The sequence below is a fragment of the Canis lupus genome, chromosome 8 (assembly GCF_003254725.2).
Source record: "Canis lupus dingo isolate Sandy chromosome 8, ASM325472v2, whole genome shotgun sequence".
NCBI classification, from domain to species: domain Eukaryota; kingdom Metazoa; phylum Chordata; class Mammalia; order Carnivora; family Canidae; genus Canis; species Canis lupus.
In genome coordinates, this window is record NC_064250.1 from 38,287,697 (window position 1) to 38,309,373 (window position 21,677).

The 21,677-nt window shown below is 34.8% G+C and overlaps 1 protein-coding gene across 1 annotated transcript in view; it reads right to left on the reverse strand.

The window, feature by feature from the left end:
* Nucleotides 1-1,065: 1,065 nt before the first annotated feature.
* The window catches only part of SGPP1 (sphingosine-1-phosphate phosphatase 1), a 33,423-nt gene continuing 12,811 nt past the window's right edge, over nt 1,066-21,677 (reverse strand). The window contains exons 2-3 of the mRNA XM_025442884.3: nt 12,442-12,531; nt 1,066-3,501 (exon numbers count right to left, since the gene is read on the reverse strand). Of these exons, the coding sequence (XP_025298669.1) occupies nt 2,950-3,501; nt 12,442-12,531 (642 nt within the window). The 3' untranslated portion in view covers nt 1,066-2,949. The remainder of the gene's footprint in view (nt 3,502-12,441; nt 12,532-21,677) is intronic.

The following is a 21,677-nucleotide window of genomic DNA, read 5'->3' on the forward strand; positions in this document are numbered from 1 at the left end:
AAAGATTTTATTTATGGATTTGAGAGAGAGAGCAGCTCTCAGTCTTTACCTTTTTTTTTTTTTTAAGGTTTTATTTATTCATGAGAGACAGAGAGAGGCAGAAACACAGGTAGAGGGGAGATGCAGGCTCCATGCAGGGAGCCCGATGTGGGATTTGAGTGGGATTTGAGTGGGATTTGAGTGGGATTTGATCCGGGGACTCCAGGATCATGCCCTGGGCCAAAGGCAGCACTTAACTGTTGAGCCATCCAGGCATCCCTCAGTCTTTAACTTAAAAGGTTAATTCTTTATAGTTTCTTAATGATTTTACAGCACAGAAGCGGCACGAGCAAGAGGAGAGAGTGGGAGAGGGACAGAATCTCAAGCAGACTCCTTGCTGAGCACAGAGCCCAACAATGGGACTCCATCTCACGACCCTGAGATCAAAACCTGAGCCATTGGGACGCCTGGGTGGCTCGGTGGTTGAGCATCTGCTTTCAGCTCAGGGCGTGATCCCAGTTTGGGGATCGAGTTCTGCATCGGGCTCCCTGCAAGAAGCCTGCTTCTCCCTCTGACTCTGCCTCTGCGTGTCTCATAAATTTTTTTTTTTTAAGAGAGAGAGAGAGAGAGAGGCAGAGGCAGAGACATAGGCAGAGGGAGAAGCAGGCTCCATGCACCAGGAGCCCGACGTGGGATTCGATCCCGGGTCTCCAGGATCGCGCCCTGGGCCAAAGGCAGGCGCCAAACCGCTGCGCCACCCAGGAATCCCGCGTGTCTCATGAATTAAACGACCTGAGCCGAAACCAAGAGTCAGATGCTTAAATGACTGAGAGACCGTAGCACTCCTACTATTAAAGAAATATTATGAAACTTTTCTCTCTAAAAGTACATAATTGGAGCCCAAAGTCAGTTGGAACTCTAAAACAATTCTTTAGTGTCTTCTATACTGAAAACAGTACTCTGATTTTGAATAAAATGCTTCATAGGAAAATCCTACTAGAATGAAAATCCTAGACATATTTTTATAAATCTCTATCAGATAATACAAAGGTTAAATGCATAGAAGGCAAACAAAACAAAACACCCTTCAATTCTGAATTTGGCTTTTATTTTAAAATACACCTAGCATGGAACTATTATAGGACAGAAAATAATAAACCACAAAGAAATGGAATATTTTCAAATACCTTTTAAGTTAGATATAAAAATCAATAAGATAGCATAGACCCAGATTATGGGAAATAGTCCCTAAAATTCAATTCATTAGACACATTTTGAAAGAAAAGTTCTTTGCACATTTTCCAACGTACCGATATGTTCCTAAGTGCCTTGGTTTCCTACTAATAGGTAAAGGTCCCAAATTTAGTTGCTTTATTTAAAATTATCAGATTCAATGTTGGTAAAAATTACCATGTCCCTAAATTCTCAATCAGAATTATAAAAATATGAGCTCAAATAGTTATGCTGTCCAAAATAGAAACATCTTAAGTGATAATTCTGGATAATCAGACAGATATTGCACTAAAGTCAGTAATTCCATACCTGATGCTCATTTATATGGAAAGTTAATTCTCTTCTTTATGAAAAAACTTACTACAAATAAACTTAATGTTAACCTAGCTACAATTACACTTCAAAATATAAAGGCACAGACAGAAGAATAAAGAATAGTTTAATACAATACCCAAATTTTCCACTCTGAAAATAATAAAAATCGAAAAATAATAGGATCTGAAATACTGATACTTTTAGATTTTATAATTTACCTTAAGTAGCTAATAAATGGGTATTAAAAGTTAACACTGCTAAATCCAATCCTTTCCAAATAATTTAGAAAAACGATTTGTTTACAAATGAAGCCTGTGCATTGTCCCATCTATAAATTTCAGTTACATTTCCATTCACTGGAAATATCTACCTGCAGTATAAACAATCAAGACAATGTACAAAAAATATATCTTGTTCCTATAACTTACAATGCACAGAAAAATACCTACAAAAATGGAAATATTTATCCATTCAGCTTCCCAATAAATCAGAAAGTTTAGCCCATTCCACATTTCTTTCCAAATAAAGGCTAAAGAATTACGAGTGGGTTACTTCTAGCCCTGTTAATTTGACATGTATTTTTAAAATATTTGCCTGATTATATGTAACTTAAGATAAAGTTTAGTATCTTATTTTTATATCACAGTATACATGGCATTTCTTAATCCAGCAACAGAAAGGCACAATTAGCAAGCAATAAAATTCAGTACCTGAATTATTAAACTGATGTCCAGAACTGCAAATAAAGTACATTCAACAGTGTACAGAACTTAAAAAAAAAAAAAGAATAAAAAACCGAATTTTTCTGAAAATTTGGTCCATTAAAAATGCCTCCCATGTTCAATATCATGGGTAACATGAAAGATGATGGCAGTGTAAAAAGAGGCAGTAAATCATTATGTGGTGGTATATGAATTCTGGCCTAGTAATTATGCAATTAGGAAATGGCTCCCATAGTAAATAAATGTTAAATATATCTGTTAACAACGTGCCAGTATTAAGTCCAGATATACAGGCACATTGTTTGCATATTATTATTGATTTTATAATTCAGCCCCACAGTTTAAAATAACTTAGGTATATTATTTCATATATAACATATATTAGATACATATTTGCCCATTATGTATCTTAATATATATTATATATAACTCCAATTCATAACAGCATAAAACTCTCCAAACATTACATGAACATTCAAAATGGATACTTATCATTTTCTCCGTGTTTAAAATAGCTCAGGTCACCTAAAACAATATCTGGATGTGCAATGACAAAATGCACCAATTCTTATGAATTTACTTAAATAATTATTTAAGTTAAATTCCTGCAAAAGCCTAACTCTGATTTGGCTTTTAACTAGAATATATTTTTAGATATCAGTAACTGATACCCTCCTTTCTTATAAACACTATTTCTCCATCAAGAGATACCAATGAAGAAAAATATGTAAGGAACAAAAAATGTGATAGAGAAACCAACCATTCCATAGGTAATATACCGATAAGGAAGTTCAACTTCCATGTGTTGTCTTGCTTTTCGAACATCATCACATGGTATATTGAAGATTTTACAGGCTAAAGGAATGGTGATCTTTTTCATTATATCTCTGACTATTAGTACAAATACCATCCCAATTAGGATCCTCAATATGGCTTTTCCACACAGAGTCATAGTAATGGGGGGCCTAGCTAACGGTAGAATATCCAGAGAAGGATCTAATATTAGACCCATGTTATAGGTAACATGAGATCCACATGCAATTCCAGCACCACTTCCTAGAATCTCAGCTGTGTCTCCTCGGGATGTACTCCAGGTGTCAAGAGTGAAAGAAAAGATTCCCAAGGCTAAGTGAAGCCCGATGATGATTAATGGAGCATATTTGTGAGTTTGGTTGAAGTTGTCAATCAGGTCCACAAATGGATAGAAGATAATTAAGATTAAAATCGTATATAGGAATCCAGCAATAATATCCTGGGAAAAGAGAAGAGTTGTTTAGTATACTACGACTTTTGACATTTAAAAATGTATATTTCACATTTTAAATATTAATAAATATAAAATTTTAATGTCACATTTTCAAAGTAAAGCTTACTAACTGAACATATGATCAGTAATAAAACCTTTAGTGATAATAAAAAGATTTGACAATAATAATAAAAGTATTTTTTCATAATTCCCCCTTTTTATAAATTACATTCTATACTACACAAAGATTTATATTTAAGCCCCCAACAATAAACTATGCCTAAATTTTATAGTTTTTATTTCTGGGAAAAAAGACTATACAGCTGACCCTTAATATGAGGATTAGGGGAGCCAACCCCCACACACTGTGAAAATTGACATATAACTTTGACTCCCTCAAAACTTAACTGATAGCATACTGTTGACCCAAAGCCTTACTGATAACAACACATATTTTTAAAGGTTATATGTATTATATACTGTATTCTTACAATAAAGCCAGAGAAAAGAAAATGTTAAAATCATGAGACAATACATTCAGTCCTATAAAAAATTCTGCACATAAGGAGACCTGTAAAATTCAAACCCATGTTGTTAAAGGGTCAACAACAGCTTAATGTTTTTCTGTCTTAAAATTTTTATTATGCAATAATTGGTACACATAAAAAGATAGGTAGAGTGTATATGAAGTTATAAAATTAATATCTAGGAAATCATTGCCCCCAACAAGATTGTAATATTATATTGAATCTTTACAGAAGTTAACATTAAATCTTCAAGATTCATTCATTATATGTAGTTGTAGGTCATTCACTTCCACAACTGTGTAACACTTTGTTATGTGATTATACAGTTTATTTATCCGTTTTCCCACTGATGGTTACTTAACTTTTTTTTTTTAAGTTTTGGATTAGTTTATTGGTTATGGTTGAGCTCGAGTGCTTTCTCAATTGGTATCTATTCTTAAGCCAACCAGGAATATTAGAAACAGTGCTACTATGTTCTTTGTTTCTGTATTGCCTGGTATGGGTCTGCAAGCCTTTCCTAGGAACAGAATGGCAGAATCATAGGATATGTGCATGTTCTATTTTATAAGACAATAAAAAAAATTTCCAAAATGTTTACAAAAATTTACATCTCCTCAACTGTTGGCATTTCTTGATGTTTAACTTGGATTTTCCTGATTAGTAAGTATCTTTTCATAAATTTATGGGTTATTCCTTGTGTAATGTATATTTGTGTCTTTTTGCAACTGTTCTTTTAGATTTTTTTTCTTGCTGACTTACATGATTTTTTTCATATGATCTTTGTATAAATCCTTTTTCAACAAAATCTTTTATCAATAATATGTTCTGTAAACATCTTTTTTGGATTTTATGGCCTGCCTTTTCATTTTCTTTAGTCTTTTGATGAACGGAAGTTCTAAATTTTAAGGTAATCACATTTATTATTTACTGCTTAAGAAAGCCTTCCCTGCCACAAGATCGTAAAGATATGTTCTGAAATGTTTAAGTTTGCCTTTTACACTTAAGACTTCAGTATACTCCCAAATTCTTGGTATTGTCCTCACTTTTTATTGAACTGCTGCACAGTTTTTTATTGAACTGCTCCACCTTATTGTGGATCAGCAAAGTCAACAGTACAATGCATTGTTCTAAACAATATAAAACTCTAAATAAGAATACTATGAAATATAAGAATAGCTAAAGATATAGACAATTGCTAAAGAGAGAAAGAACTGAATGTGCAGCTAAAACTTTTATGGAAATTATCTTCTTTAACCATTGCCTTCCTAGGAAGCTTGGCACATTGTAGACACTCAAATATATATTGGATGAATGAACAAATGAATTCTTTATAGGATTTATCTATTCTAACAAAATCTACTAAATTACTTGGAAGTGAGTATCTTTACTCTGTTATTCAACAATTACAACAATTACAATCATTAGAAAAGCATTTTAAAAATTTATTTCTATATAGAACAATTTTTATGGATATTTTCTGATTCTAAAATATGAAATGAGATTATTTAAAAGTAATTATACTCTTTTTATATAAATGCTGTGATAGTAAGTCAAAGAAAGATATAATCACTTAGCAAAAACTAAAGAACTAAGGCAAAAATTTCACTTGTGTATTCAAACTCCTTAGAAGGACGTTTCACATCTGGCTTCTGCCTATCATAATGCTTCAATGACAGAGGCACCTGGCTGGCTTAGTCCATGAAGCATGTGACTGTTGATCTCAGGGTTTTGAGCTCAAGCCCCACATTGGGTGTAGAGATTACTTTAAAAACAAAATAATAACAACCTTAAAAAATAATGCTTCAATGCCAAATCCCATAATGAATTTAGAGACTTTATTTTCTCTCATCTTCGGATTACCGTTCCTTCCATATTTTAGACAAACTATTACATATCCTTTGAGATTCTGCTCAGGTACCTATCACCTCCATAAACTTTCTCTTCCTACCCCATAATAAGGAATTTTCCTCCTCTTTACTCCATAGCATCTTCTACAAACCTGTCAGAATAGTTACCACATGGCTTTCCTTTCTATTTCTACCAGAAAACCAAAGGTTCACAATCCCTGTGCCCTTTAAAAAAAATCACTCAGGAACTTTACAAATATTGATGCCTGGGCCAATCCTCAGAGATTCTGACTGAATTGAAGTGGGAGTAGGCCATCAATTTTTTTTCTTAAAAAAAGCTCCCCAGTGATTCCATTTTGCAGCCCCAATTGAGAATCATGGCATTACATATTTATATTACATATTACATATGTAGACAATAATTTCTCAAAGGCAAAGACTACCTTATTTATACATATATGCCAATGGCTGGCACACAGTAAGGAGGCAATAAATATTTGTTAAACTAAGAATAATTCTTTGGACTTATCATATAATCTTGCTTGATAAGAACTCTGTAAGAGAAATAGAGGAAACAATTTTTCAACTTGGGCTAAAGACATTTTCAGAGAATAGTATTTTCTGTACTGAAAACACTGCTGTAATACTTTAATATTTTATGTAACTGCATTTAGGCTTACAAATACAATCTCATTTTGCTCTTTTGTCCCCAGAATAAATATTAAAAGTGTCTTTTCTCTGCTTTCAAGGAGTGTCCAAATTTTTTTTTTGGAGTGTCCAAATTTGATTAAAATATTTATGGTTACCTTAATTAGCCACTTTTTAAAGAAAATGAGACTACTGTCATACAGCTAGGTATTTAATCTTATGGATTGAAAGTGCTCAATACATTTGTTGAAAAAAATGATTCTCAGCATTGGAGTGAAAAACTAAATTTTTAACATTTTTTTTGAACATGAGGTCTGTGAAAATTCACTGATACATACTAAAAGTTACCCAAGAATTCTTATTAACTAAATTTTACTGCAGTTACTCAAAGATTCCAAAAGTGACCCAAAATCTGATCATACTTTTGGACATGGAGCTCTCAAATTATGTGACTATCACACCTCTATTCTTTGTATTTCATATCACTAATTGCCATTTAATTAACTTTTATGAGATTATGTTCCTTTGGTTGCTATCTTACCCTTTCTTCCCTACCTTGCAATTAAAGGCATGAGTCTTGCAAAATAATTATAAGATTATGGCTACCAGGATAGAAGCTGTTGCTTTATTTTTTATTAAATTTCATGACTGATTCAAAAATTTCAGAATATGCTAATGTAGAAGTGTTCTGAGTCTTGTAATTCTTACATAGAATGTGTACCAAGTCAGAAGTTTTAAATAAAAAGAAGTTTTAATAAATGACAGTTAATGAGTTTTTTACATAAAACTATATATAATAACATTTACTGTTAGATTAAATGAAAGGAAGGCTTGCTAGCTCCAAAGTTAGCTTTTTTTATTTTTTATTTTTTTATATATTTTTTTAATTTTTATTTATTTATGATAGTCACAGAGAGAGAGAGAGAGAGAGAGAGAGAGGCAGAGGGAGAAGCAGGCTCCATGCACCGGGAGCCCGACATGGGATTCGATCCCGGGTCTCCAGGATCGCGCCCTGGGCCAAAGGCAGGCACTAAACCGCTGTGCCACCCAGGGATCCCTCTTTTTTTTTTTTTTTAAGATTTTATTTATTTATTCATGAGAGATACACAGAGAAAGGCAGAGACCCAGGCAGAGGGAGAAGCAGGCTCCACACAGGGAGCCCAATGTGGGACTCAATCCTGAGTCTCCAGGATCAGGCCCTGGGCTGAATGTGGTGCTAAACCACTGAGCCACCTGGGCTGCCCTCCTATAAAAGTTTTATACTACCTTAAAAAAAATGATAAAGACTAATCAATTAAATGACTTTTGGGATCCCTGGGTGGCGCAGCGCTTTAGCGCCTGCCTTTGGCCCAGGGCGCGATCTTGGAGACCCAGGATCGAATCCCACATCGGGCTCCCGGTGCTTGGAGCCTGCTTCTCCCTCTGCCTATGTCTCTGCCTCTCTCTCTCTCTCTCTCTGTGACTATCATAAATAAATAAAAAATTTTTTAAAAAATGACTTTTAAAGATTTTTTCTTTACATTTGATCACGTTTTAAAATATAGTTACTTTTATTTTTTTTTAATATTTTATTTATTTATGACAGATAGAGAGAGAGAGAGGCAGAGACACAGGCAGAGGGAGAAGCAGGCTCCATGCACCGGGAGCCCGATGTGGGATTTGATCCCGGGTCTCCAGGATCACGCCCTGGGCCAAAGGCAGGCGCCAAACCGCTGCGCCACCCAGGGATCCCTATAGTTACTTTTAAAGTTTTATTTATTCATTTAAGTAATCCCTATACCCAATGTGGGGTTCAAACTCACAACCTCAAGATCAAGAATCACAAGCTCACTCCTCTGACTGAGCTGGCCCAGGTGCCCCTACATTTGATCACTTTAAGAATTCTTTAAAATAACTCATAAAAATTATAATTCTACAAATCTATTTCAGTACAACACAAAATATCCAGTATTTGTTGTCCTCTCTTTTTTTTTTTTTTTTTTTTAGAGTTGCAGGAATATTAAACTATACAAATCTGGGGTACCTGGCTGGCTTAGTGGTTGAGCATCTGCCTTTGACTCAGGTCGTGATCCTAGGGTCCTAGGGTTGAGTCCCACATCAGGCTCCCTGCAGGGAGCCTGCTTCTCCCTCTGCCTGTGTCTCTTCCTCTCTCTCAGTGTCTCTCATGAATAAGTAAATAAAATCTTAAAAAAAAAAAGACTATACAAATCTACCTCCTTTTCAGATTGAGTTATTATTTATGATATTACCCTGAGTAGTGAAGGGTAAACTGAATTTCCATGCAACAGAACCAGGTGCATGGGTGGTTCAGTGGTAGAATTCTCCATGCAACAGAACCAGAGGAAGGAACAACTGAATTCAGGACATAAACATGATGGCTATCATTGTGGTATCAAATAATTTTAGATACCAGTTAGCTATAGATAACTTATATGCCCTCAAACTAATAGTAATTACACATTAGAATATTCAGGCTTATCAAATTTATGGCAGAAATATCAAATACCATAAACTTAATAAAGTTTATTACATACTAAATCTAAAGTTTTATCCTCTTCATTTCTTCTGATCAGGAAATAGACCTAGAGAGGCCAGTGATTTGCTAAGATTAGAATTCAGGGCTCCTGTCATATCCTAGTGAGTTGTTGAGTTTTTTTTCAATTATAACATATTTTAGGTGTCCTGCTTCTAATTTCAGTATGTCAGTGATGCCAACAGTTCCAAACAACAAAATGTTTTGTTAGAATGCATTTTATTTGATTATTAAGGCACTATTAAAGATAGATTTTGAATTGTTTATCTTTAATTAAAATTCAAATTTAAAATGTGATCATTAAAAAAAAACTAGAAAATACAGATAAACAATAACAAATACTTATTACCCAGGAATAGTCACTCTTAAGATTCTGAATGTTGACTGTTCCAGACCTTTCTTTATAATGTTTTTGGGTTTTTGAGGGGTTTTTGGTTGGTTGTTTGGATTTCTATTTCTTGTTATAAAAATGGGTTTGACTAGTACATATTGCTTTATAATCTCATTAATATCTTTCTAAAAAGACTTTCCACATATAGACATATAAGTTTTCAGTATAATTTTGGGTAAATGGATTTATAGCCTATTCATAATGTTACTAATGCAGAAGCAAAATAATAGTTTGACAAGTTCCCAGTCTAGTAACTTAAAAATGGCCTGCATTTTTATGAATTTAAATTTTGAGAGCTAGGTTTTATAATAAGTAAAGGAAAAGATATAGTAACTCCTCTATACTTTTCCTGGAATTAAGAAAATCCATTTAGGAAAGTAGGTAGATGTTGGAAATAAACTAAGCTGTTGCTTTTTGTGTTGTAACAATAACAACAATGCTTAGGGCAAATACTGAATGAAGTGTTCATTTTAAATTATTTAGAACACATTATCACAGAACTCTGTTCTTATGTTAATGAAGACACATCTGCTTAGATACTATGGTATCTAAGCACCTATTAACAACTTGTAGGGCACTAGCTGCCTATAGTTCCATACTCTTTCACAATAAATAGTAAAGATACAAATTATGAATAAGAATATAGTTCAAAATGCAGGTAATAGGAAAGCCTGGGTGGCTTAGCAGTTGAGGATCTGACTTCGGCTCTGGGCATGATCCCAGATCTGAGGATGGAGGATCAAGTCCTGTATCCAGCTACCTGTATGGAGCCTGCTTCTCCTTCTGCGTATGTCTCTGATTCTCTCTCTGTGTCTCTCATGAATAAATAAATAAAATCTTTAAAAAAAATGCAGGTAATTACTGAAGCATTACAATATAGGAAAAAAAATTGTGGGAATACATTAGATCCATAATGTAAACAAGGGGGATTCATTATAGTTATAATTTCATATATCAACTATCAAATAATAAGAAGCAATGTATTATTGATTAGGAAAAACTGTGGTCATAATACAGGATCATAATTTACATGTTTACAAGTTACCCATGATTTTACTTTTAAAAGGAAAACGGAAAAACAAAAGGAAAACAGAAATTTGTAATAATAAAATTCAGTAGCTGGTTTGAATAAAACTGATGTAACATTCAATGGGACAAGAAGGTTTTTGAATAAAGGACTAGAGTTATCAGATGCATGATTTGAAAAATAATACATCAATATTGTTTTTATGTCAGCTGATTCAAAAATAGACATCTAGTATGAACTGAACTAAACTCAGCTTGAATATTTGATCAATCCACTAAACATCAGTTTTTTTAAAGAACATATCTTTTAGATTATATATTCAACATAATCAGATTCTTATTATACTTTTTATTATGATAATGAACTGAGGGGTAATATTATATAATATCTTTCACTTCAAGAAATATCAGGGATCCATTTTTTGTCACTCAAAGATGCATAATCATTTGGTAGTTTTTTAGGAGTAATATTACTAACTTTTGGGACTGGAAGGGAATAACTAACAAGACACAGAAATGGATAACATTTTCTCTTGACAAATATTAGATCTGACCTAAAAAATATGATACACGGTCTCATTATAAAATTAGTAGAGATTAGTTAGAATTATGTGTAAATTCACAATTAGCATTAATGCAAATAGTTATAAAAAGTTGAATGCAAATAATTTGCTTATTAAAATAAATAGTATTTGCAATTTCTGGAAATTTACTAGTGAAGGGGCAGCTACTGGAAGTAAGCAATCTAAGTAAGAAATAGAAACCCAGTCTTTCTACAGCTATGAAACAAGCTAAGTAGGTATTTTTATGAGTAGAAAATTCTAAAAGGACAAGAATAATTTGTAACCAGTTGTAAATTTTTTTATTCTATGAGTTAGCTCATACTTTTTTTTTCCTGATCTTTTATCTACAAAATACATAATATGTTCAAAGAGTGTACAAAGATACACCATACTAGACGCAAGGGATAGAGAGAAAACATAGCTGCTTTTCTTATGTTGCTTATTATCTAGTAGGAGTCACAGATTTAAAAAAAAAAAAAACAACAACAATTGCAGTTTAGCATAAGTGCTGTGCCAGAATTATGCTCAAGATGCTCTGGGAGAAAGGTCACCGAATCAGTCTACAGAAACGAAAGATGGGGAATGTTACAAGGCTTTTAGGAGTTGAGAACATTTTTGTGAGTCTTGAGGAATGGATAAGATAGTTAGCGAGACAAAGAAAGGGAAAAGGGTATTCAAGCAGAAGTTTCGGCATTCCTTAAAGGTATGGAGATAAGAAACACCATTTGAGGAAACATAGGTCATTCAATATGACATCAGACTGGTGTTTTGGAAGTAAACTACAATAGGAGACTAAACACTGTATGGAGTGATGTCAGACTGGAAGTAGGGCCACTAATGAAGCTGTTACAGTAATCTGGGGAAGAGATAATGCATGCTAGAATTAAAGGAGTATCATTGGGAAGAGGAGGAAAGGAGGGGAGCAGGTGTGGCTAAAGAGTTACAGGCTCCCTTGCTGCTGCTTTTTAAACTGAATAGCATTCTCAAAATAAAATAACTGTTGTAAGCCCTAAAATACTGGTAGGAAAATGAAGAAAACTAGAGCTTAATATGTAAATATAAGTGGTTTAAGTTCATGTAGTTTCTAGTCACTGGGTATTCTTTAATCAGGAGAGCTCTCCTTGATTTCTGTATTCACATTGTTGGTTTTCACTCAGTGGGAGAAGAAGCAGAGAAGAAAATGAGAAGGAAAATCAAACAGACTGGAAGGAGGGAGAAACCTCTAATCTTGAGCATAATATTTGGTTATATGTGATTGCTGGAAACTGTTTCAATAAAATACATAATTACTAAGTTAAATGCTCACAAAACTCATGTTAACATACTCTTTTTGTAAAACAAAGATTTATAATAATATTTTTTCAGGCTTCCCATTAAAAAAAAGGCACTATGAACACAATGTTTTCCTTACCAGAATGGAGTGCATTCCCATGTAAATTCTACTTAGGCAAACTAGAGAACACCAGCAGGGAATAAGAATCAGTCCATATATAAGAGGATACTAAAGGGGAAAAAAAAGTAAAATTAGTTAAATAAATTAGGTTAAATATAAACAAGGAAATAAAAAACAAATTACTCTACCACAAACCCCACAAAAAACAAGAACTGTATTTTTACTCTTCATTGTATTCCTAGCACCTAACCCTGAACATGACACATAGCAGACAATGAAGAAATACTTTTGCAGGGGTGCCTGGGTGGCTCAGTCAGTTAAGCATCCAACTCTTGATTTCAGCTTAGGTCATGATCTCAGGGTCGTGAGATGGAGTCCTGCTTAAGATTCTCTCTCTCCTTCTACCCCTTCCCCCTAGCTTGTGCTTGCTTGCATGTGCATACTCACTCTCTCAAAAACAAACAAACAAAAAAAAACATATTTTTATATGCTTGAGTGAATGAAATCTGGTATAATCCTCATTGTGAGAACTGGCTCATTTTCATTTCTTTAGTAAAGACTTAATCACCATCATGCTGCAGGAGAAAAGCAGGTAGGAGACATATTTTTTCATGTAGCTCCAAAATGAAATACCTCTGGAATAGTGCTAAATCTGATCCATGTAAGTGTCCTAGCTTCCCTGGGGACGAAGACTGAGCACCATCTCCCTCTTAGTTCCATCAATGACTGCTATTTGTAGTTTCTGTTGGTACTTCCCCATCTTGTATTCAACACCTTGTAATTAATTGGTTTTCCACTTCTGCCCCTCCACTAAAATTTCAACCTTTTTGAGAAAAACTGTGTGTGTGGGGGGGGGAATACTGGGATCAGAAAGTCATAAAAATGGAAAAACATAAAATGTAGACAACTCTTGGTATCAAGACTTACCTGAGTCTCCTTGTTTAGTGGGAAAGAGGCATGGTGGCAAGTTTGTAAAGGAAGAAAGAGAGGGACACACTTGAAGCAGTTTATGCCCTTAAGCTTCAAATGTCTCCATGAAATTGAAGCCAAGGTGGTTCAATTCAATAAGAAATCAATTTGGTTCAGTAAGTGGGGTTGAAAAAAAGGGAGTTAGTAAGGTTGTAAAAAAAGTGACAAAGATTTAGTACATAGTTATTTTGATTTGACTTCTCTACTGTATTTGACATGGCTACGACTTTCCTGAAAGTCTAAATACCCTTGATTTCTATAATAGCACATTCTGTTTCCTCTTTCACCATCTATTTTTGTCTGTTTTCCACATAAGAGCATATCTTCCTCTTCTTGTTTCTTAAACATTGGCATAAATAAATAAGGATTCTGCCCTTAGTAGTTATTGGTAGTCTCAGCTTTTCTTATTTTTTAACTACTATTTCGCATGCTGAAGACCTATCCACTTCTTTGCATTAAGAACCACAGCCAATGCCTTCACCTGCACCTGCTACTGCACATATCTTCACTTGCACATATCTCTCTATGGAGTTAATTAAACCCTCTGTTCTTCAAACCAGTGTCATCATCCTACTACCCAATCTTGTTCCTCCTCTCATATTCCCTATTTCATTTGGAACCTCATAATCCACATAATAGCCTAAATAAGAAATATGAATTATCCTTGATTCCTTCCTTATCCCTCATGTTCAACCAATAATCACATCTTGCTGTTTTCACCTAAGTATTTCTGTCATCCCTTTTCCACTCCCCTTAAGCCATCCTTATTCAGATCCTCATAGTTTCTTTTCTAGGCTCTCTTTCTCTAGCCATTCTTCAACATGCATAAGGAACTTGGTTAATGGCACAGACATGTAACTATATAATGTGGTAAGTGCTACGATAGTATACTAAAAATTCTGAGGAATTCTAAGGGAGGGGCACTTAATTTAAAGATGTTAACAAAGTCACCCAGATTACATAAGATCCAAGTTGTCCTGAGACATGAGTAGGATCTAATATTTAGAAAAAAGGACTACAGAGCAAAAAAATAATAAAAGGCATATAAGCAGCAGGAACATGAACAAAGGTGTGTGGGCAAGTAATTGTAAGCCGTATGGTTTTCTAGAAGAATAAGCTTATGCTCTAGCTGAGGAAGGCACTAAATAGTGAACACAAAATATGCAAATTATATATTTAAATATATGTGAATTATATAAGATGTGTTATGTACTATGTGTTCAAGTGTGTTAAATACTGTGGAGAAATAAAAGAACAGTTGTTGAAACAGTAATGTTCATCAAATATTCCTTCTGCTCCTCTACATTTTCAGGTTCCCTTGCAGTTAGATTGGGACCATGTAACCAGTTTAGCCAATGAGTTGGGAAAAAGTGACTTATGCCACTTTCAGTCATTCTATGATCTCTCTCTTCCTGATAGATGCAACCCTGGGAGCCACATGCTGAGATGTATCACAAAATAGGCAAACTTCAACCAGCCAGGGTCCCTGAAGTCTGGATGGTTTCACTGGTCATTTTACCTAACATTTTTAAAAGATTTAATATCAACCTTTCTCAAGCTCTTACAAAAAACCCCAGAAGTGGGGGGAACAGTTCCTGACTCATTCTGTGAAGCCATTATTACCCTGATATCAAAACCAGACAAAGACATCATAAGAAAACTACAGACCAATATCCCTTGTAAATACAGGTACAGAAATAAAATATTAGCAAACCAAATCTAAGAGCTCATTAAAACTATTATACACCATGATGTATGGTGTGGGATTCATCCCAGAAAAGAGTGGTTCAACAAAGAGAAATCAATGTAATACATCAAAAATTGGGACACCTGGGTGGCTCAGCAGTTGAGCATCTGCCTTTGGCTCAGGGCGTGATCCCAGAGTTCCAGGATTGAGTCCCACATCAAGCTTCCTTCATGGAACCTGCTTCTCCCTCTGCACCCTCCCCCCCCGCCGTGTGTCTCTCATGAATAAATAAAATCTTAAAAAAAAAAAAAAGAAAAAATCAACATGATCATCAAATAATAAAAGCACTCAAAAAAACTAGGAAAGAAAGGAATTTCTTCAACGTGTTAAAGGGCACTTATGAACTACTTACAGATAACAAATTTAATGGTGACAGACTGAAAGGTTTCTCTCCAAGATGAGAAACAATACAAGGTATCTACCTCTCACTGCTGCTATTTAAGACTGTATTTAAAGTTCTAGCTAGAACAGATAGGCGAGAAAAAGAAAAGACATCTAAATTTGAAAAGACAAAGGAAAACTATCTCTATTCACAGATAACATGATTGAAAGAAAGAAAGCCCCCCAAAGAATCCACAAAAAACTACCAGAGTTAGTAAATGAATTCAGCAAAGTTGCATGGTATAAGATTAACACACACAAATCAGTTATGTTTCTGTACACCAGCATTGAACAATCTGAAAAGGAAATTAAGAAAATACTTAGAAATAAATTTAAGTAAGTAAAAGACTGGTACACTGAAGGCTACAAAATATTAATGGAAAAAGTTACAGACTCATCTTTGACAGAAGGTATATTTGTGCATTAGGATATAATAAAGCTTATGTATTCTCTATATGTACATATATTACATGTATATACATATATTAAAAATAATAGTATTTAATTATTGTCTCCTCAAGAATGTAAATTCCATGGGGGGAGGAACTTGAATCTCTTGTTCACTGCTGTATTATCGGTGACTACAATTAGTGTTTACATATAGTAGGCAGTCAGTAAGTACTTGTTAAATGAAGTAAACATAAGCCTTCAGCCACTAAGGGTATCAGTCTTACCTTATCACATTCATGATAACCTTGGGGTCAAAGGCCATTCAGTTCTTGGCCTCAAACCTGGGCCGCATGAACCTTTAGTTCTAAGAGCATCTCTGGAATCCATCACAATAAATTGCAGTCTGAAATCCTTTTAAGTAAACTTCAATAATTTCCAATACTTGTTTTAGAATAAACATTGTTAGGTAAGGATTCTGTAGCTTAAACTTTTAAAATTAATACACACTTTCTAAAACAAAGTAACCAAATTGTATAGAAATATAAAAACCATGTCCTACAATAGCACATTGTAAACTATATTTTGTATACTAAAAGCAAAACAAAGCAAAAAACTTAATCATAATAGCATGTCTTCCTTCTTAGTACATTCCATACTGGTAGGTTAGTATAGTGTATAACAATATACGGGTTCCAGGCACCTGGGTGGCTCAATTAAGTTTCTGCCTGTGGCTCAGGTCACGATCTCAGGGTCCTGGGATTGAGTTCTGCATCAGGCTCCCTGTTCAATGGGATGCTTCTCCCTCTCCTTCTGCCCCTCCTCCCACTTGTGTGCGTGCGCGTGCTCTCTCTCTCTCTCTCTCTCTCAAATAATTTTTAAAAAATAATATGTGGGTTCAAAAAGGTAAAACAAAAACTGATCTATATGCAATCATTTAATGTACACATTAAGATAAATAAAAGATTTTATTTATTACAGACAGGGAGAAAGAGCACAAGTAGAGGGAGTAGGAGAAGGAGAAGCAAGCTCTCGGCTGAGCAGGGAGTCAATACCAGCGGACTTGATCCCAGGACTCTGTGATCCTGACCTGAGCCAGAGGCAAACACTTAACCAACTGAGCCATCCAGGTACCTCTGGAGCTCTTTTATGTATTAACAAAATGCTTTCCAGAAAGATTGTATCAATTTTTATTCCACTAGCAGTATTAGAACAAGGCAGATAGATCATTAATGTGGTATCCTTGTCATCTGTTGTTTATGCATACACTATCCATTTCTCAAATTCAAAATATAATTTTTTTCTGGAGCCTGCCTTTGTCCCATATTTAAATTACTATGAAAATTTTAAATTCTATTGAAGACAGTTTTTGCCATTGCTTTAATTGCAAGGCATCTTATGACCTTTTTTTTTTTTTTACTAACCTCAATGAATGTGAATGGCAAATGACAAAATATAAAAACTAATTCTGATTATGTGTGATAAAGAGTTAAGGAAAGCGTATCACTTAGGAATAAAACCATTTGGTAGAACAACTGGAGGGAATGTTTAGATAAATGTTCCTGTAACAGGCTGTGCAATGAAAAGATTAGATAGTGGTATGAAATTAAAAGCGTCTAGGAGGTCATGTGATCTGTTTTCAGTTTGGTAAATTTTTTCTAATTTGAAAATGTGAAGGACTTGTAAATTTTTCTTTCAGCTTTTTTCATAAGACCTAAAGATTTAAGTAAAAACTTCTTATTTGAGGAAATAACAAATTTAGCAGGTAAAGCTCAATGTTCTCATAGAAAAGGAAAATAGAAACTAGGATTGTTTACCAAACTTAAAATTATTACCTTTTGTATAGTGATAAAAGTATAAAGTAACAAGCATGGTAAACTAGAAAAGGCATCAGAATAGGTCACTGGAAGAATATAATGCTAAGTGGTATTTAGCATCCCTGGGTCTGCTTCCTCATTTTTTTTTTTTTTTTAAGATTTTATTTATTTATTCATGAGAGACACAGAGAGAAAGGCAGAGACACAGTCAGAGAGAGGAGAAGCAGACTCCATGCAGGGAGCCCGATGTGGGACTCGATCCCTGGACTCCAGGATCATGCCCTGGGCCAAAGGCAGACGCTCAACCACCCACCGAGCCACCCAGGCGTCCCTGCTTCCTCATTTGTAAAGGGAGGGGAGTGGAACTAATATCTTTAAGATCTCTTCTACCTCTAATTAAGTTTGTGCCTAGCCTCCATTCTAAGAAAAACCTAAATTAAAAAAATCTGAGTGATAATCTGCTTGACCCTAGGTATACAAGGAATTAAAAAACTCTTTATACATGAAGGACAGCTTAGTTATAGTGGTTAAGAGCTTAGACTTGGGAACTAGACTTCAGTATTTGAAACTCTCAGCTCCCTAACTTAATACCCGTTTAATTGTGGACTTTTCTTTGCCTCAGTTTCATTTAAATTAGAATATCTACCCCATTGGGTTGTTCTGATGATTAAATGAGCTAATATGTATAAAACTTTTAGAACAGTGCCTAGTACATAGTAAGTTGTATATTAGGTAAGATTAATCTATTAATACTTTAGTAAAGAACAAATCCACATTTATTTGTAACATCTGCCTAGAAATGAATTTTGGCTTCAAAAATTCCAGCCAATTTATTTGTCAAGTAAAGGATTGGGATGGGTAGGAATTAGGAATAGAGAGTGACAGTCAAGTGGAGAACAGAAAGACAAATATGTGTGTAGAAAGGTTGGTTAGTTCTTCCAGCTGGTCTTCTGCTGAATGAAGTCAGTTAATCGGAGAAGGACAATCATATGGTTTCACTCATTCTGAGAATATAAAAAATAGTGAAAGGGATTATAGGGGAAAGGAAGGAAGAAAATGAGTGGGAAAAATTAGAGAGGGTGACAAAACAAGAGAGACTCCTAACTCTGGAAAATGAATAAGGGATAGTGGAAGGGGAGGCAGCCAGGGGGATGGGGTGATGGGTGACGGGCACTGAGGAGAGCACTTGACAGAACAAGCACTGGGTGTTATACTATATGTTGGCAAATTGAACTTCAATAAATATATATATATATACACACACATATATATAAAAGAAAGGTTGGTGGGATCCCTGGGTGGCGCAGGTTTAGCGCCTGCCTTTGGCCCAGGGCGTGATCCTGGAGACCTGGGGTCGAATCCCACGTTGGGCTCCCGGTGCATGGAGCCTGCTTCTCCCTCTGCCTGTGTCTCTGCCTCTCTCTCTCTCTCTCTCTCTCTGTGTGTGTGTGACTATCATAAATAAATAAAAAATAAAAATAAATTAAAAAAAAGAAAGGTTGGTTAGATTGTTATTGCAGAGGAAAAGAGGAAGAGGACTTTTTTAAAAATAGAAACTAGGACTCTTATAAAATTGCTGAATTTGCCAATGTGGAGAAGACAATTTGAGTTTTCTATTACAATGCCTTTTACATTTTGAAAATTACTATACTTAATTGCTCCTACTCCACTTAACCTCCCAAGTGCTGAAGCTACTCTATAAGAGCTATTGATGATACCTCAGGCTAGATTTGCTCCCAACTCTGAAGATTTGAATAGGAATTAAAAAAAAAATCTCCACAGATTCGATATTAGATACTGGAGAAACTCTCTGAGGCTTTGTAGTAAATAGGGCTAGATTATTCAAGAGACAATTAGATAAAAATTTCTTTGATAGATTGGAATTGGAATGAATGAATGAATTGGTAACTGCCTGGAAGACTGAATTTACTTTTTCTCTTGTTTCTACTCTGGTTTCCACTGAAAGAAACAGGAATTTCTTGTTCATCTTAACTATCTGGAAAGCTGTGGTCTGCCTGCACGCAGCTATAAAATGATGTAAGCTAAAACATCTAGTCCTTCTCTTTATCACAAATCCTTTCCCTAGACAGGAATTGGAAAGAGATCCTATTTTATTAACCTAAGTCTACATCAAATAGTATAGTAATAAATAGTACATTCTTTATTGTGGTTTTTAATACAAAATGTACTTAAAATTATAATTAATATTTACTTGATGTGTTCTGTTGCTAAATTTACATGTTGTAATTTAAGAGTTCGCAAGAGAAACAGTAAGATGACATCAGATATGAATACGTCAAAAGGACAGATTGAATTGAAAATGTTGGGTGCCTGGGGAGTCTGCTTCTCCCTCTGCCCCTCCTGCCCACTCGTTCTCTCTCAGTTTCCCTGTCTGAAATAAGTAAAATCTTAAAAAAAAAAAAAAAAATAGAGCTCTAATGTTCATATACATTGACACAGTTATCTTTCTCCTAAAATCCTGTACCAAAGACATAGAAACGTGGGGCAAGGAATCCTATATAAAAATGTTTATCATGAAATTAAATATACCACACAATGAACAAATAAATATTTATTGTATATAATGTAATAGTTTAAAATAATGGATTTTTGGAGCTACACAAACCTAGCTCTAGCCATTTACTATATGTATTTATTGGGACTCTAAAAAATGTAAATAACAGGAATCAATTTATGTTGAGAGAAAGAGATGTATTGTAAGGGTACAGAGTATCTCATTGAGCCTTAAGGCAAAAGGAAGCTAAGCTTCAAGAAATTGAACTATAAACTAGACAGTCACAGGACCATTTCTTCTTCTTACATATCTGCCTCATCTTTTTCAGTGTAGTAGCAGCTTTTCTGCTCTTTAGTCTACATGGTAGTGGAGGTTTTTCAATATTTACTTCTTTAGTGAAGAAACCTGCCCAAACTCAGTACCTGTTCTCAATTTCTGATGAAAAAGATGGCACAGACAAAATATGTGCCCTAAAGGTGAGGAACCCTTTGAGGGTTGTGAGCTAGGCTGACTCCCTAAAGGTGCCTACTTCAGGTGTGGGACATCGGGCTAGTTTCAAAATCTCTTTGCATCAGTTTCCTCATCTATAAAAGGAGAGGATAGTATCTGTAGTAAGGACAATTCTATAATAAAAGCTATTCTGCAAGAATATGAGAGTGTTTCATTCATTAAGAAAAAATTAGAGTTCTCCAGAGAAACAAAACCAGTAAGAGGTATGTAATACACAGAGATGGAGAGAGATTCATTGCAAGATTTGGCTCTATTATTGGATTTAAGGATCATGGAGGCTGCAAATACAAAATCTGCAGGGTAGGTCAGCAGACGGGAGATCCAGGAGGGAGTTGATGTAGCTCTAGTACCAAGACAGCAGGTGGGCAGAATCCCCTCTTCCTGGGTCCCTTTTCTCATGAGGCCTTCCATTGATTAGATGAAGCCCTACCAATATTATGGTAGGTGAACTTCTCAAAGTCTACTGATCGAAATGTCAATACCATCTAAAAAATATCTTCATAGAAACCTCTACAATAGTGTTTGACCAAAAATCTGGGTATTGAGGCCTAGCCAAGGGACATACAAAATTAACTATCACACATTATGTTAAATTAAAAAAGAATAAACACCATATACAATATGGTTGCAATTATTTTCAAATTGTAAGGAAATACCCAAAAATGTTAACATTAGATTTTTCCTATTTTTATTTTCTAAGTCTTCAATAAGCTTAGTACTTATCTTGCTTGTCCTTTTAGCAGCATTTAACAATATTAACTAGAGGCACCTGGGTGGCTCAATCAGTTAAATGTCTGCCTTTCGCTCAGGTCATAATCTCAGAGTTCTGGGGTCAAGCCCTGAGTGGGGTTCCTTGCTCAGCAAGGAGTCTACTTCTCCCCCTTTTCCTGCCCCTCCCCCCATTTATGCTATCTCAAATAAATAAAAT